Below are 15,691 nucleotides of genomic sequence, written 5' to 3'. Positions count from 1 at the left end.
ACCAAATAGACCCCTAAGGATCCTTTTGGTTACATTTTGTACCATCAGAGTTAAATTAATGTTGAGGATTTTACTGTAAGAGAGACTGAGTGATGAGTGAGTGATGTAGAATTCAATCTATGTTGGTTACATCAATGTTTCCCAAAATGAGATTAAATCTCTCTTTTTTTTTTTATGTTTCCTACAATTGAAAATAAATAAATATTATAGTTAATTATTTTTTGTTTTAAGATACATTGAAAATAGCCGATATATAGATATTTTCACTGTTTTTGAAATAGGGCTTAAGTGGTTTTGGGAAACACCTGTGGTTAAATTCCTTCTGGCCCGCGGCAGGAACAATGCAACCTGTTTGTAGAGCGATGGGTTGCTGGGGGCCAGACAGCTGACCCATGGGTGGTATGTGACATACCGACTGGTTCCTCCACATTGGTGGGCCACATACCGTACCTTCACCATCATGCCACACCCTGTGTTGTGTGTATAAAAAAGGACAGCTCTCTCCTACACTCTATCCTCTCTCCACACCAACAGGGACTCCTTCTCCAGCAGCACCACACACCACGACCACCAACCAACCAACCAACCATGTGTTCCAACGGGAACCAGCGCAGCGGCAGCGGCCTGTACAGGGCAGCCGGTTTCAGTAGTATGTCTCTGGGGTCCTTGAACAGGACCAGGGTCAGCTGTGGACCCTGTCACATCACTCCTGTATCGGTCGACCATACCCTACTGACGCCGCTCAACTTGGACTTTGACAACGAAGCCCAAAAAACTCTCCGCAAGGAGGAGAAGGACCACATCGGGGACCTCAACAGCAAATTTCTTGGATTAATTGTTAAGGTAAGAGGCCTGTTCCACCGATGTTATCACAAGTTGAGAAAGTTGAATGTCGATTTGTGCATCGATTTATGGTCAAGTATTCTGAATAATTACGCTGACAATCCAATCCATTGCAGTTATTCAGAATCAAACACATTTAGTGCAGTTTAGTATCAAACACCTGTTAACGGTTTGTTGGTTTGCAGTGGTGTAAAGTAACTACGTACATTTACTCAAGTACTGTACTTTTATTATATTATACAATTTTGAGTTTTTTTTAACTTTACTCGTGTGTTTCCAATTGTACTTCTACTCCACTACATCTCAGAGGCACTTTTATTCACTACAATTCTTTGAAAACGTTTTCTATTTTATACATAGGCTTTTTGAAAATAGCCGATCGGCGTCGCACCGCAACGCGTTGTGAGCTTGTAGATATGAGCTTGTAGCTATGCTATTTCAAACATTTTGGTACTTTAAGTACATTTTGATACCAATACTTTTGTACTTTCGCTCAAGTAAATTTTGAATTCCGGGCTTTCACTTGTAACAGAGTACTTCCACCTGGCAGTATTGATACTTTCACTTAAGTAAAACATTTGAGTAACTTTTTCCACCACTGTTTGTTTGTTTGTTTGTTTGTGTTTTTATCCAGGATTTTCCTGCCGAGGAGCAGAGGAACAAGGAGCTGGAGACCAAATGGAAGCTGCTGCAGGAGCTGACCACTGCCTCGTCCGACATCGGGCCCACCAAGAAGGTCTACATCTCCACCCTGAACAGCAAGCTGGACATGGTCAGGGAGCACAAGAGCAGGCTGGACCTGGAGAGCCTCAGCATTGCCGAGAGTGTGAAAGACTACGAGAAAAAGTAAGAAAGGGAGCACTTCACCCCATTTTCAACCGTATCTTCAGTGGTGTAAAGTAACTAAGTACATTTACTCAAGTACTGTGCTTAAGAAAAATGTTGAGCCAGTTTTACTTTTACTCCACTACATCTCAGAGGTGAATATTGTACTTTTACTCCACTGCAATTATTTGAATACTTTAGTTACTAGTTACTTTGTAGCTTTAGATTGTTATTACAAACCATACAGTAACCACTTCAGCCCTATATATTATTTCGGACGCATTGTGAGTGTGTAGATCTGCTATCTTCAAAGGATTTTTGAAAACTTGTGAAAACCCTGCATAATGAGTACTTTTACTTTTGGTACTTTAAGTACATTTTGAATGACACTTTTACTTAAGTAAAACATTTGAGTACTTTTTCCACCACTGCTTATCTTCATATACTTGGTACCATTTGTGTTTTACTCCCTCTGTCTCAGAGGAGGGCTGTGAAGTGTGAACGGTTCAGAAACCTGCCATCTTCCAGGGTGGATTCCAAAACATACGTTTTTTTCAAAAAACTGTTAAGACATTTGTAGAATCCCCCAGAAGCAAAGATTTGAGTTAAAATGTTCGCTTTGAAATACATATATACAGAATTGTATGTTTGTAACATTATTCTTAGTCACATAAATGTAAGTACAGTAAATATGACACTAACAGGTGTGTTTTTGTTTTCCTGTGTCTGGTTTCAGGTATAAGGAGGAGATCATCAAGAGGCAAAAAAAAGAGGAAGAGTTCCTCGCTCTTAAAAAGGTACAAATCATTGTTATACAGTACTGGAAAGTGCATTAGTTATATAACAGCAAAACCACTTTCTTAACCTCAACAAGCAGACAATTTTCATTGAGAGCAAAGATTCAAATATCTGCATAGTGTAAAAAACAAGATCTATTGATTTGCATACATTTTTACATTCTCTGGGTTCAAATTAAAACTGAGGATTTTACTGTGTGTCGTTTGCAATGTTTATTAACCCATTGTTTCTCAAAGTGGGACCCCCAGGGGTCCCACTTTGAGAAACATGACCCACTTTAATTATTTCAGTCTATATTAGTAGCTTAATGACTAGTAATAATATTCTATTGTCTTTTTCATGTCCAATGTATTTGTATTTAAGTTCATAACGTTAACATAAGTATAACTAAATGCATTTGAAATTAAATAAAAATGTTACTTTTCAGGATTCCAATTCAAAAATAGCAACAAAAAAAAACAGGATTCCAATTTAAAAAATTGCAAAAACAGCAGATCTACAGGCTCAAAACGTGTCGCACTGAGACGCGTTTTGAGCTTGTAGATCTGCTATTTTTGAATACAGTATATGCAATGTGGCCCTCTGGAGTGAGTGTGGAAATATAGTGGCCCTCTCCATCATCAAAGTTGCCCACCCCTGATGTAACACACATTCATCTGATGAAATGGTGTCTTCTTCTAGAAAGTGGATAAGGACTATATGGACCAGGTGAAACGGGAGGTGAAGGTCACTAGTCTGGTGGAGGATATCAATATCTTCAGGACACTCTATGACATGGTAAAGCATCTTTACACAATTCACCAGTGGCGTAAAGTAACTATGTAATCAAGTACTGTACTTAAGTACAGTTTTGAGGTAGGCCTACTTTTACTTTACTGGAGTATTTCCAATTGTCTATACTTTAACTTCTACTCCACTACATCTCAGAGGCAAATATTGTACTTTTACTCCACTACAATTATTTGAAAAACGGAGTTACTAGTTACTTTGCAGATATAAATTATTACATTATAAAACATACATTAACCACTTTATCCCTATTTTATACCTATAGGCTATTTGAAAATAGACGATCTACAAGCTCACAACGCGTCGCATTGCAACGCGTTGTGAGCTTGTAGATCTGTTATTTTCTAACATTTTAGTACTTTTACTTTTGGCACTTTAAGTACATTTGGATACCAATGCTTTTGTACTTTTACTCAAGTCAATTTTGAATTCCGGACTTTCACTTCGTAACAGAGTAGGCTACTTCTACATTGCAGCATTGATACTTTTACTTAAGTAAACCATTTGAGTACCTTTCCCACCACTGCTCACAACGTTGTTGGTTTTGCCACAGGAACTGTGTGAGCTGAAGGAGCACCTGAAGGGCCTGTCCGTGGTCGTCCAGATGGACAACTCCCGTGGTCTGAACATCGACCAGATCGTGTCCGAAGTCAAGGTCCAGTACGAGGAGATCGCCACACGTAGCCGCACGGAAGTCGAGAGATGGTACCAGGTCAAGGTGAGGAGAAGAGCAATGGTGGACAGTAACTAAGTACATTTACTGGAGTACTTTACTATTATGCCTGATTTTTACCCTGTCCCGCACCCAAAATATCCGATCTACAAGGATACCGTCTTACGACAAAATATAAATAAGGCTTTAGCCCGAGGAGGTGGGGGCGGGGGGTCAGACAAACCTCAGGTGTGTGTAGACTAATAGTAACCAACTAAACTTCCTCTACTTCCTCTACTCAATCCCCTGCCCGCACCAGTTTGACCAGATTACCTCCACGACCGTCAAGACCGTCGGTCAACTGAGTGAAACCACGAGGGAGATCGAGGAGATCAGATACCAGATCATGCGTAAGACGAAGGATATCAAATATGTGGAGGACCAGGTGAGTACCGTACACGCCACTGAATGATGCTTGTGTTGATGATGTCACATTAACATGGGAGTAGTGACAGGGATGTGATCAAATCATACAGTATATGCATACGGTTAAGGGCCTTTCCCACCAAGCACTGTAACTATAACTAGAGATCGTTATCGATACCATTTTTTTCCTTCTCAATACCGATATCAGCATTTTAGGGAGTATCGGCAGCTTTTCCGTATTGGTATCTGAACAACTGAACTATAACTATAATCTATTTTGTTCACCATTGTCTTTGTTTGGGTTGTTGGAACTATTTAAAAATAGATATCTTTATAGTTATAGTTATAGTGCTTGGTGTCATGGTGTGAATGGCCCTTTAGTCTGTGTTTGTTTTTTATGTCACACGTCGTCACGGTGTCAAGGGTTCAAGGTTCTTCATTGTTATGTCTTGTGTACAGGACAGTGGTGGAAAGTAACTAGGTACATTTACTTAAGTACTGTACTTAAGTACAATTTTGAAGTATTTGTACTTTACTTGAGTATTTCCAATTTCCAATACTTTTACTTCTACTCCACTACATCTCAGAGGCAAATATTGTACTTTTACTCGACTACAATTATTTGAAAACTTTAGTTACTAGTTACTTTTGAAATATAAATTATTATATTATAAAACATACATTAACCACTTTAGTCTTATTTTATACATAGGCTATTTGAAAATAGCCGATCTACAAGCTCACAATGCGTTGCGATGCGACGCATTGTGAGCGACGCATTGTGAGCTTGTAGATCTGCCATTTTCAAATATTTTAGTACTTTTACTTTTGGTACTTTAAGTACATTTTGATGCAATACTTTTGTACTTTTCCTCCAGTACATTTTGAATTCTAGACTTTTCCTTGTAACAGAGTATTTCGATATTGCACTATTGGTACTTGTACTAAGTAAAACATTTGAGTACTTTTTCCACCGCTGGCAACTTAGAAACAAGTACATTTCCCAACAATCCTTTAATCCAACTAGGGATTGATTATTAATAGATTATTTGAATTCAATTATCGATTATTTATATTTCTTTTATAATCGATTAAATTGATTCTTTCGATTAACGTTGCACCGCCGCATCTCCAATGTCCTCAGTGTAACAGGGTGGGCGACAAGATCTTGGATGCAGAGAAGCACGGCAAGAAAGCGGTGAAGGACGTCCAGGAACACATCGAGGCCCTTCAGAAGGGTCTGCAGAAAGACAGGCACAACATGGCCAAACAGATGAAAATCTACCAGGACTTGATGAACGCCAAGCTGGCCCTGGACATAGAGATCGCCACCTACGGGAAACTCCTGGAGGGAGAGGAGGGGAGGTGAATGCCTGGCCTGGGATTTAAATGGTTAACGATGTTCAATGGACCACTGTTTCTCAACGTGGGGTCCCATGGGGGGTGCCCCATTTAAATGATTGATAGTTAGGAACCAAAAAAAGAAACCCTTAAGGATCTGTAACTCTGAGAGTGCTCTTACGAGTCCGTTTGGCTCCATTTTGTTCAGTTTCAGAGTTAAATTACCACGGAGGGTTTTACAGTTTAGATTGAAGTCCCAGAGATAAAAATCGTATCACATGGGGGTGGTGGGCGACGTGACGTCACACCATCGGAAGTAATAACGGCGAACCTCACAAGATGGCGCCACCTGTCCACTGAACTCAATGGATGGGGGCCGCCATGTTGTGACAGCCGATGCAGTAAACGAAGAAGTTGAAAACATGTACTCAAAACCCAGTTCTCCTGCGTAGGAAGACCATATACCGACCGCTCACACCAAACGCCCCGGGAGACGTTGATCTTTAGGCAGTGCTACTCATTACACAAGCACCTGCTAAAACATTGTGTACGTGTGTGACAACATAGTATCACATATAGCCAGACTTCAAGAGATCTCCACCTGGGGTTTCTGGGGTGGAGAGATCCGATCGCCTGGCTATAAGACTATTGACAACAAGGCTCTATTTTAACCAACAGTAGCTGACATTTTGGTCACATTTGAACCATTTGGGCGGCAGTAGCTCAGGAGGTAGAGCAAAGGTGTTCTTGAGCAAGACACGGAACCCCTAAACTGCTCCCTATGAGCAGGCTGGTGCCTTGCATGGTTTCCTTCGTCGTCGATGTGTGAATGGGTGAATGTAATCCACATTGCAAAGTGCTTCGTATAAAGGCGCGATTTGCACCATTGACCTTTTTTAATATTGCTGGTTGTGAAATCTAACAGTGTGTAACCTCTGTCACTCACAGGATTGGACATCAGTCTATCATCAGCATTAGCAACAGCAACGGTAAGCATTTTACACCTTCAGGTGTACACAGCACTCACTCAATTGTGTTTGAAGCTTATAAGACACTCAAAAGCGTTGTGAGCTTGCAGATCTGTTATTTTCAGTGCATGGTGACACCAGCACGCATCTACTAGTCTAAATTGTGTTTCTTAACTGCTCTCTTTCCTCCAGGCCAGTATTATGAACCTCCATGCACGCATCCTAAAGGTACGTATTTAACAACTTTTCTTGTAAATTAATGCCTTACTTTGTCATACTAATAGCAAAATAGCAAAAATCGCCGATCTACAATCGATGTGACGCTTGTAGATCTGCTATTTTTTAAGTGAAAGTGGTTAAAGGGATAGTTCACCCCCAAAATGACTTATTTTCTATCGATTAGTCACCTCATGGAGACTTGAATTCATGGATATCTTTTAGTTTTTGTCGCATTCCTAAGCCAATCATTTGATGACCAACGGACCGGTAGGCAGCGGTTCCGAAGACACAAAGGAGACTCTTTGTGTCTCCTACCGGAACCGCTGCCGGTCATCAAATTATTGGCTTAGGAATGCGACAAAAACAAAAAGATAATCATGAATTCAAGTCTCCATGGGGTGACTAATCGATAGGAAAAAAGTGTTTTGGGTGAACTATCCCTTTAAGCGTGTGTGGGTTTTGTAAATGTTGAACCAATGAAAAGTATTAAGAAGAGCTTGTGACTAAATAATAACTACATTGGATCCATTGGAGGAATTATTTTTCCCCATTTCCTGAAAAGTAACAGTTTGGACTCTTTCCTCTCTAGACCCTGCGCCCTGCTGTGAGGAACAGCCTTGGCTTTTCTATCCATCATGTGGTACGTATTTTAGGGGCTTCGACTGTGTTTGTTGTGTCACTGTTTGGCTGTTTGGGTTTTTGTATCGTGGTGGTGGAAAGTAACTAAGTCAATTTACTCAAGTACTGTACTTTCTCTCTCCCCTATAGGCCGTGTGCCTTCTGAGAAGGTCCCCACAAGCAGTCCTGACCCTGACACTCCATCAGGTACGTATTTTACCACTGTGGGACTTCCACTATGTTTGCCGTGTCACTCATACCATTAGACAGTGGTGGAAAAAGTACTCAGATATTTTACTTAAGTAAAAGTATCAATACTGCAATATAGAAATACTCCAAATTTACTTGAGTAAAAGTACAAAAGTATTGGTATCAAAATGTACTTAAAGTACTAAAGTACTCAAATATACGAGGTTTTAGTACTAAAGTACTCCTCAAATATACTATATATAAAATAGGGCTAAAGTGGTTAATGTATGTTTTATAATATAATAATTGATAATTGCAAAGTAACTTGTAACAAAAGTTTTCAAATAATTGTAGGGGAGTAAAAGTATAAGTACTGAAAATTGGAAATACTCCATCCAGAGTAAAGTAAAAATATCTCAAAATTGTCCTTACAGTACATGTATACTTAGTTACTTTACACCACTGCCATTAGACAGGGTTTCCTAAACAGTTTTCGATGTGGGAGCCAAAGTACGAAGATTTAATCAAACTCTTCTTTTCTACTGTTCCCTCCAGGCCCTCCCGCACCAGGCCCTCCCCCATCGGGCCCTCCCCCATCGGTGAAGGGGTCTCATGACCCAGAGGTCGACAAGGATTCAAGTACGTATTTTACACCTGTTGGGGTTCGACAACATTTCGTCACTGTCGTGGCAGAAACCTGTGTTTTTTCCCCCATAAATTAAAGGTAGGGTAAGTGATATTTGTGTATTTAAAAAATAAATAAAGTTAAAGTACTATATTCTGATAGTAATCATTGTTACAGAGCGTTTGTTCGGTCACAAGGGTCTCTCCAGCTCTTTAGTAAACAGAATATAGTACATTTTCAGGTAGGTGACAACATTTGAGCCAATCAGGAGAGAGCACTGAAAATGCTTTATCTGTTTATTAAGAGCTGGAGAGACATGGGAGACTCCTTTTACTGAACAAACACTCTATAGCAATGAGTACTATCAGAATATAGAGCTATTTAACACTTATTTTAACCAAAGTAAATCACTTACCCTACCTTTAACGCTCTTGTCATACTGTGTCACACAAAATCATTAAAAGTAGCAGATCCACAAGCTCGAAATGCGAAACTACGTGTTATGAGCTTGACAATCGACTACTTTTGCTGTTTTTTAAATTTTGAATCCTGAAAAGTAACAGTTTTGGACATAATGTTTCCACCCGACAGAGACTATTTGCTGTGTTGACAGGGTTTCCTAAACTTCAATGTGGGACCCGAAGTACATAGATTTAACCAAACCCGCTGCAATGTCCTCTTCATTTCTAAAATGTTCACACCTGTTCTGTCTGGCAGTGGGTTTGTGTGCCGGACCGGTTGCATAACTAGGTTGTGTAAACTAAAATGTCTACAGATGTACGTATCATAGCATGAAGTAACTACATTTACTCAAGTACTGTACTTAAGTACAATTTTGAGGTATTCTTTTTTATTTACTGGAGTATAGATTTTCAATACTTTTACTTCTACTCCACTACATCTCAGAGGCAAATATTGTACTATTACTCCACTGCAATTATTTGAAAACTTTAGTTACTAGTTACTTTGCAGATATAAATGATTACATTATAAAACATACATTAACCACTTCAGCCCTATTGTATACATAGGCTGTTTGAAAATAGCCGATCTACAAGCTCACAACGCGTTGCATGGCGACGTGTTGTGAGCTTGTAGATCTGCTTGTAGATCTGCTTGTAGATCTGCTATTTTCAAACATTTTACTTTTGGGACTTTACGTATATTTTGATGACAATACTTTTTTCCTTTTCTCAAGTAACATTCTGAACATGCAGGCCTTTTACTTCTAACAGAGTATTTTTATATTGTGGTATTGCTATTAAAATATCTGAGTATTTCTTCTATATTAACACATTTAGCTGGCGACCCCCTGTTACACCCCCCCCCCCCCCCCTTTGAGAACCAATGGGTTAAACTGCGTTCTTTCCTGCAGGCCGCAGTCCTGCGTCGCCAAGCAGAGCTCCTGTTGTCATCACGGAAACCATCACGGTCACTAAAGAAAAACACACAGCAGAGCACAGTACAGCTGCTGTGGTCATCACGGTCAGCAAATAAGGCTAGCCCTGACGCTAAAGAATAACACAGTACAGTATGAATAATAACATGAAGTATCATGGTTATTATTAACAGAGCCTGTTACTGTATCGCCCTCGTATCCCGTCATACGAGTGTAATGGCCTACGCAAAGCATACTAAACCACTGAGACAAACGTATCTGTGTATTCTCTTATGTCTTATGCTTCATAATGGCATTTTGAATACTGACAAGCGTCAACTCGGTTGCACGATCGTTTAAAATATGTCCAATGTTTAAATACACGTCCAGATGTTGCTTTGTTGCAGTGGTGGAAAGTAGTACATTTACTCAAGTACTGTACTTAAGTACAATTTTGAGTTTTTTTTTTACTTTACTGGAGTATTTCCAATTTTCAGTACTTCTACTCCACTACAGCTCAGACGCAAATGTTATGCTTTTACTACATACATTTTGATGCCAATACTTTTGTACTTTTACTCAAATACATGTTTAATTCCAGACTTTTACTTATAACAGAGTATTTGTACATTGCAGTATTGATACTTTTACTTAAAAGGATACTTCACTTAAAAAATTAATTGGGTCATTGTATTCGTCTACTCAGGCTTTTGTGAGCCACCCAGAGTTGTTTTAAGTGAAATATCCCTTTAAGTAAGAAATGTGAGTACTTTTCCCACCATTGCTTTGTTGTTTTACATTCATTGTCATTAAGTGAAATAATGTCTTCATATACTGCTAGGTACATACAGCCTTACTGTCTTTCCATTCACTGTATTAGCCTAACAGACTAGCGTGTGCACGTGATGCACAACATGCTGATGATCATCATTGGCCTTACATGTTTTGACAAGCTGAATATTATAGAGTCAAAATGGCCCTTCATGCTGTATTATGCTGTTGTGAGTACTGTGCAATTTAACGATGGTCTGGAGAACTATACTGGTCATGTAATAAAATCTCAGAAATACAACATGCCTGTGACTTTGTTCTTCCACCTTCATTCTCTCCACTCCATCCCATACCAAACACACCAAAGCAGGCCTGCAATTCCATAATTTTAGGCACAGACTTTTTTTTACCAGCTGGCTCGAAGAGCTGCTGCTGGTCTAGGAACAAACAGAGCACTATTCAACACCTATATGTAACCATTACAGAAATGTAACTTCAACTACGCCACCTTGGGAGTTTCGCCCAAAGAATCAATTAAAGTGCTAAAGTAACTATACTGAAGTGCAACACAGGTTTGTTTGTAAATGACTGGAGCAGAGACTTCTCAAGATAATCAATAACATTTGTAAATGGCACAGGGTGATATCATAATGTTATACTTTAATTAGATAATCACAATTTAATCACAATGTAATGTTAAACGAGTAGAAGGCACTATAATAAAATATACAAGTGAAAGGCCAGTCAGAATGTAGGGGGGAGGAGAGACGGAGGAGTTAGTACAGTGACACTTCAAACACTAAAAAAACACTTACACACAACACTAGGTGGGTTAGGTGCACACAAACCACACACACGGCGTGCAGTGGATAGCAGAAGTTCTCCCCCACAGTGCGACTGCGGTCGCCTCCAACTAGTGGGGTACAAGAAATGGCAATTAGATATAATATATAAACAGTGGCATAAACAGTGGAAGTTGGATGATCAATGCAAAAGTAAAATACAATACATAAGAAATAACTAACAAGAAAAGGGGCAAAGGCAGCAATGGAGCTAAGGAGCGCCTATAAAACAAAAGACAACAGTTAGCCCCTACCAGGCATTATAATTACACATCAAAATACTTTCAAATCAAAATACATAACATTAAGTACCTCAACAGTCAAGGTCTGTCTATAGGGCAGGGGCACGGCAGCATACACAGTGGCACCATAGCAGGCCTATAATGGCCGGAGAATACAGGGGCCTATAAGTACAGAATTATGTTATAACCACCATACTGGCAGTTATCCCAGCTGGCTCGAAGAGCTGCTGCTGGTCTAGGAACAAACAGAGCACTATTCAACACCTATATGTAACCATTACAGAAATGTAACTTCAACTACGCCACCTTGGGAGTTTCGCCCAAAGAATCAATTAAAGTGCTAAAGTAACTATACTGAAGTGCAACACAGGTTTGTTTGTAAATGACTGGAGCAGAGACTTCTCAAGATAATCAATAACATTTGTAAATGGCACAGGGTGATATCATAATGTTATACTTTAATTAGATAATCACAATTTAATCACAATGTAATGTTAAACGAGTAGAAGGCACTATAATAAAATATACAAGTGAAAGGCCAGTCAGAATGTAGGGGGGAGGAGAGACGGAGGAGTTAGTACAGTGACACTTCAAACACTAAAAAAACACTTACACACAACACTAGGTGGGTTAGGTGCACACAAACCACACACACGGCGTGCAGTGGATAGCAGAAGTTCTCCCCCACAGTGCGACTGCGGTCGCCTCCAACTAGTGGGGTACAAGAAATGGCAATTAGATATAATATATAAACAGTGGCATAAACAGTGGAAGTTGGATGATCAATGCAAAAGTAAAATACAATACATAAGAAATAACTAACAAGAAAAGGGGCAAAGGCAGCAATGGAGCTAAGGAGCGCCTATAAAACAAAAGACAACAGTTAGCCCCTACCAGGCATTATAATTACACATCAAAATACTTTCAAATCAAAATACATAACATTAAGTACCTCAACAGTCAAGGTCTGTCTATAGGGCAGGGGCACGGCAGCATACACAGTGGCACCATAGCAGGCCTATAATGGCCGGAGAATACAGGGGCCTATAAGTACAGAATTATGTTATAACCACCATACTGGTACGAGGGCAAAATCCATACAAAGGCAACGTTACACCACGTACCTCAGGTTAAGTGAGGTTTGGGCCCTACCACTTGGCCTAGAAACCACCTCTCGGTCTTTGCTCTTATCCTCAACAGTGAGGCAGAGAGGAGGGCGACTGAGGAACATACAGTATACCATTATAATAAATACAAAACAACAGTAAACAGTTTAAAAATTTAAAAGGAAAACACTCCATTGCCTACCTTGCTCAGACAAGCCAGTGCCTACAGAGTCAGAGAGCCAAGCTAGAATGCATGCATGAGCACCAGGCTTTATAGGGGAGGGGTTAATCGTAATTACCTACACATGTGTAATTGGGAAGCCTGAATGGAGACAGGTCTCCCTGTTACATACAGTATACGTCATGTTTTCGATCATTGGCTGTCTTTTAAGCCAATGGGGAGACATCCCATACTCTGAACGGCGGTCTCGTCCTCCCATGCTATGGCATTATAACAGCTCAGCAGTGTTGCCATATTCTGCGAGAGAAATAAGCAACCAGGTCTATGAAAACAAGCCCAAAAGAAGCGACTAGGCTACGGCTATTTGAAAATAGCCACCTTATGTATTGCTAAAATCACCGTGGTATCCATATTGCTCCCCCCGCCCCAACAGAGTAATCACAGACGAGCAGTGGCGGAAAAAGTACTATTTTCTTTTTTTACTTAAGTAAAAGTTAATTGGAAATACTCCAGGAAAGTATAAATGTACTTTATAGTTACTTTACCGCAGGCAGACGGCGGTCTCATCCTCCCATGCTATGGTGGTATCAGAACCCTACCAGCAGTGTTGTCAGATTCTGCGAGAGAAATAACCGACCAGGTCTATGAAAACAAGCCGTGCTTACATGGAACACACACACACACACACACACACACACACACACACACACACACACACACACACACACACACACACACACACACACACACACACACACACACACACACACACACACACACACGGTCAGCTGCTGCAGTCCTCACTTCAGACCATGATTTCTCTGCTGCCCAGCAGAAACCAGCTAACTCCAAAATGTTCATTTTTCAGGAAATGACAAAAACAAATCAAAAAGTGGAGTTAGGAAGTTTTGTTCATCATTGATAAGAACAGCTGAATGGACCTCCAAGCTCACAATGAGGTTGGAGGTCAAAAGGGGGTGGAGCCTGGAGTCAGCTAAACCAGCTAACTCCACCCCCTTTGGTGGAGTTAGATGGTTTAGCAGAAGGTTTGAGGATCCAATGGAGTTAGCTGTTTTTTTAAAACCAACACACAGACGTAAAGGGTGTTCAATAGCAATGATATATGGAAAAGAAAATGGAGTTAGCTGGTTTCTGCCCGACAGCAACAATATTCATTTTGAAGTGTGATTTGTTTTCCAATGAAGTGCTGTTTGTCTCTGTTGGACAGGAGCAGAAGGGCACTAATTAACCACTAAAAACTGCTGTTTTTATATGCAGTAAGTGGTATTTTAATAAAGCTATTTGGTCATAAGTGGTAGATAATAACAGTTTTTTAATCATATTACTCGCTCAATATTCGCTTATGGGAGAACGTCCCCTGGCGTGATCACAGAAGCATTTTTTATACACTCCAGGCAATATCATTGGCTGGACCAAGGTTGCATGCTGGCGTCATCAGCAGGTACCACCCCCTGCGTGCCTTTCATAAGCACTGACGAGAGCCAGCCGCGTCATTCAAGATAAGCAATTCCCTTCTCGCCAATCAGGCAAGGAGGGCGTTTTAGCGAATATCTCGCTCGTAATATTCAAAGAACAGGGGTTACTGTAAGCGCCATAACTGACCTAAAACTATTTTGAGTGATTTATACAATTATTGTATTTTTGTCTATTATTATTGTGTTATAACCAAAGGGACACAGTATTATTATTAGTATTTGCATATTGTGATATTATTTGTTTACTAATATCAGGTATTGTTTGTTTGAATATATTGACACATTTCTGAAACATCTGTATTGTTCTGAGCTACTGCGCATGTGAAAGTTGACCAGTGACGTCAGGATTACAGGGAAGTGAAAGTGAGAGTTTAGGTCTAGATGATGTAACTGCAGGAGCAGGACGATACAAGTTTTTGACCGTAACCGTAACGTAACTTAATGTAACCAGTGGAATCGTATTTTATTATTTTTTGTTGCTGTTGGAAAGCCATTTTATTATTTTCAAGAGGATCCTATTTGAGAGAAGCTTAGGAGGAATATTCTGTTTGAATGTAAATAAAAGATTGGACTTTTCAATAAACCCCCTAAAATACACGACGATCTCCGCCATTCCTTGGATGTTGTAAGTTGTCAATATAACGTGGAGAATTCTTTAATGATACGAGTACGAGTCAATACTACAGTTCTGCATCAAGATCCTAAATTTGGCTATAATATTGGATAAGTAAAGTCGCCATTATATCAAGTCAAAAACTTCATTCTGTGGAAGGAATGGAATGCGCGACGGAATAGTCAAATCCAGGAATTAGCCTGACCCCAAAAGACCATGGCCAGGTTTCCCAAACGAATTTGAGCTCATGCGCAGCCTAGAAGCTGCGTAAGAGCCTCCACGCACCTGCGCAGTAGCAACCCCGCCGCGCACTATCTTCATTAGTAGCAGCTGTGTGTGCTCTACGTGCCATCTAAACTGGCTTCAGGAGGCACCATCGTCGTAGGTGCTCAAGCGCACGGCATTACGTGTGTGTGCTAAAACTACATTCGCGAGACAGCATAGACGTAAAGACCTCCTGGACGAAGTCTACGTAAAGCCTACGTAAACTACGTAGGGCTGTCCTACGCTACACTGCAGTTTAAACACCCTTTGCGAAAGTGAAATGGATCATAAAAATACCAGAGGCAACTGTCAGATGTCCTGAAGCAGTCCACTCCAAATACAACTTTTGAATAATATATTTATGAATTAAATTACAGCGGTGAGGTGACATCTGCCAGGTAAATAAAACACTAAAGTGTCCCAATTATGCAAGTAAATTAAATATACTTAAAATACCAAAAGTAAAGGAATGCAGAATGTCCCATTTCCCAAATTTAATATGTAT

General features: G+C 40.0%; 1 protein-coding gene across 1 annotated transcript; it reads left to right on the top strand.

The window, feature by feature from the left end:
- Positions 1 to 588: 588 nt before the first annotated feature.
- LOC308090876 (keratin, type II cytoskeletal cochleal-like) lies at positions 589 to 9,790 on the top strand (the record flags this gene model as incomplete). Its single annotated transcript, XM_080436149.1, has 13 exons — positions 589 to 843; positions 1,478 to 1,689; positions 2,405 to 2,465; positions 3,148 to 3,243; positions 3,809 to 3,973; positions 4,227 to 4,352; positions 5,478 to 5,698; positions 6,623 to 6,663; positions 6,835 to 6,870; positions 7,451 to 7,501; positions 7,630 to 7,686; positions 8,224 to 8,307; positions 9,669 to 9,790. 13 exons carry the CDS (start codon positions 589 to 591, stop codon positions 9,788 to 9,790), a joined length of 1,527 nt encoding a protein of 508 aa, XP_080292275.1.
- Between the last annotated feature and the right edge of the window lie 5,901 nt (positions 9,791 to 15,691).

This window comes from Gymnoscopelus braueri (assembly GCF_963280865.1).
Source record: "Gymnoscopelus braueri genome assembly, chromosome: 8".
Classification (NCBI taxonomy): Eukaryota; Metazoa; Chordata; class Actinopteri; order Myctophiformes; family Myctophidae; genus Gymnoscopelus; species Gymnoscopelus braueri.
Note: the sequence above shows the minus strand (reverse complement) of the source record. Positions and strands in the feature narration are given on the sequence as shown.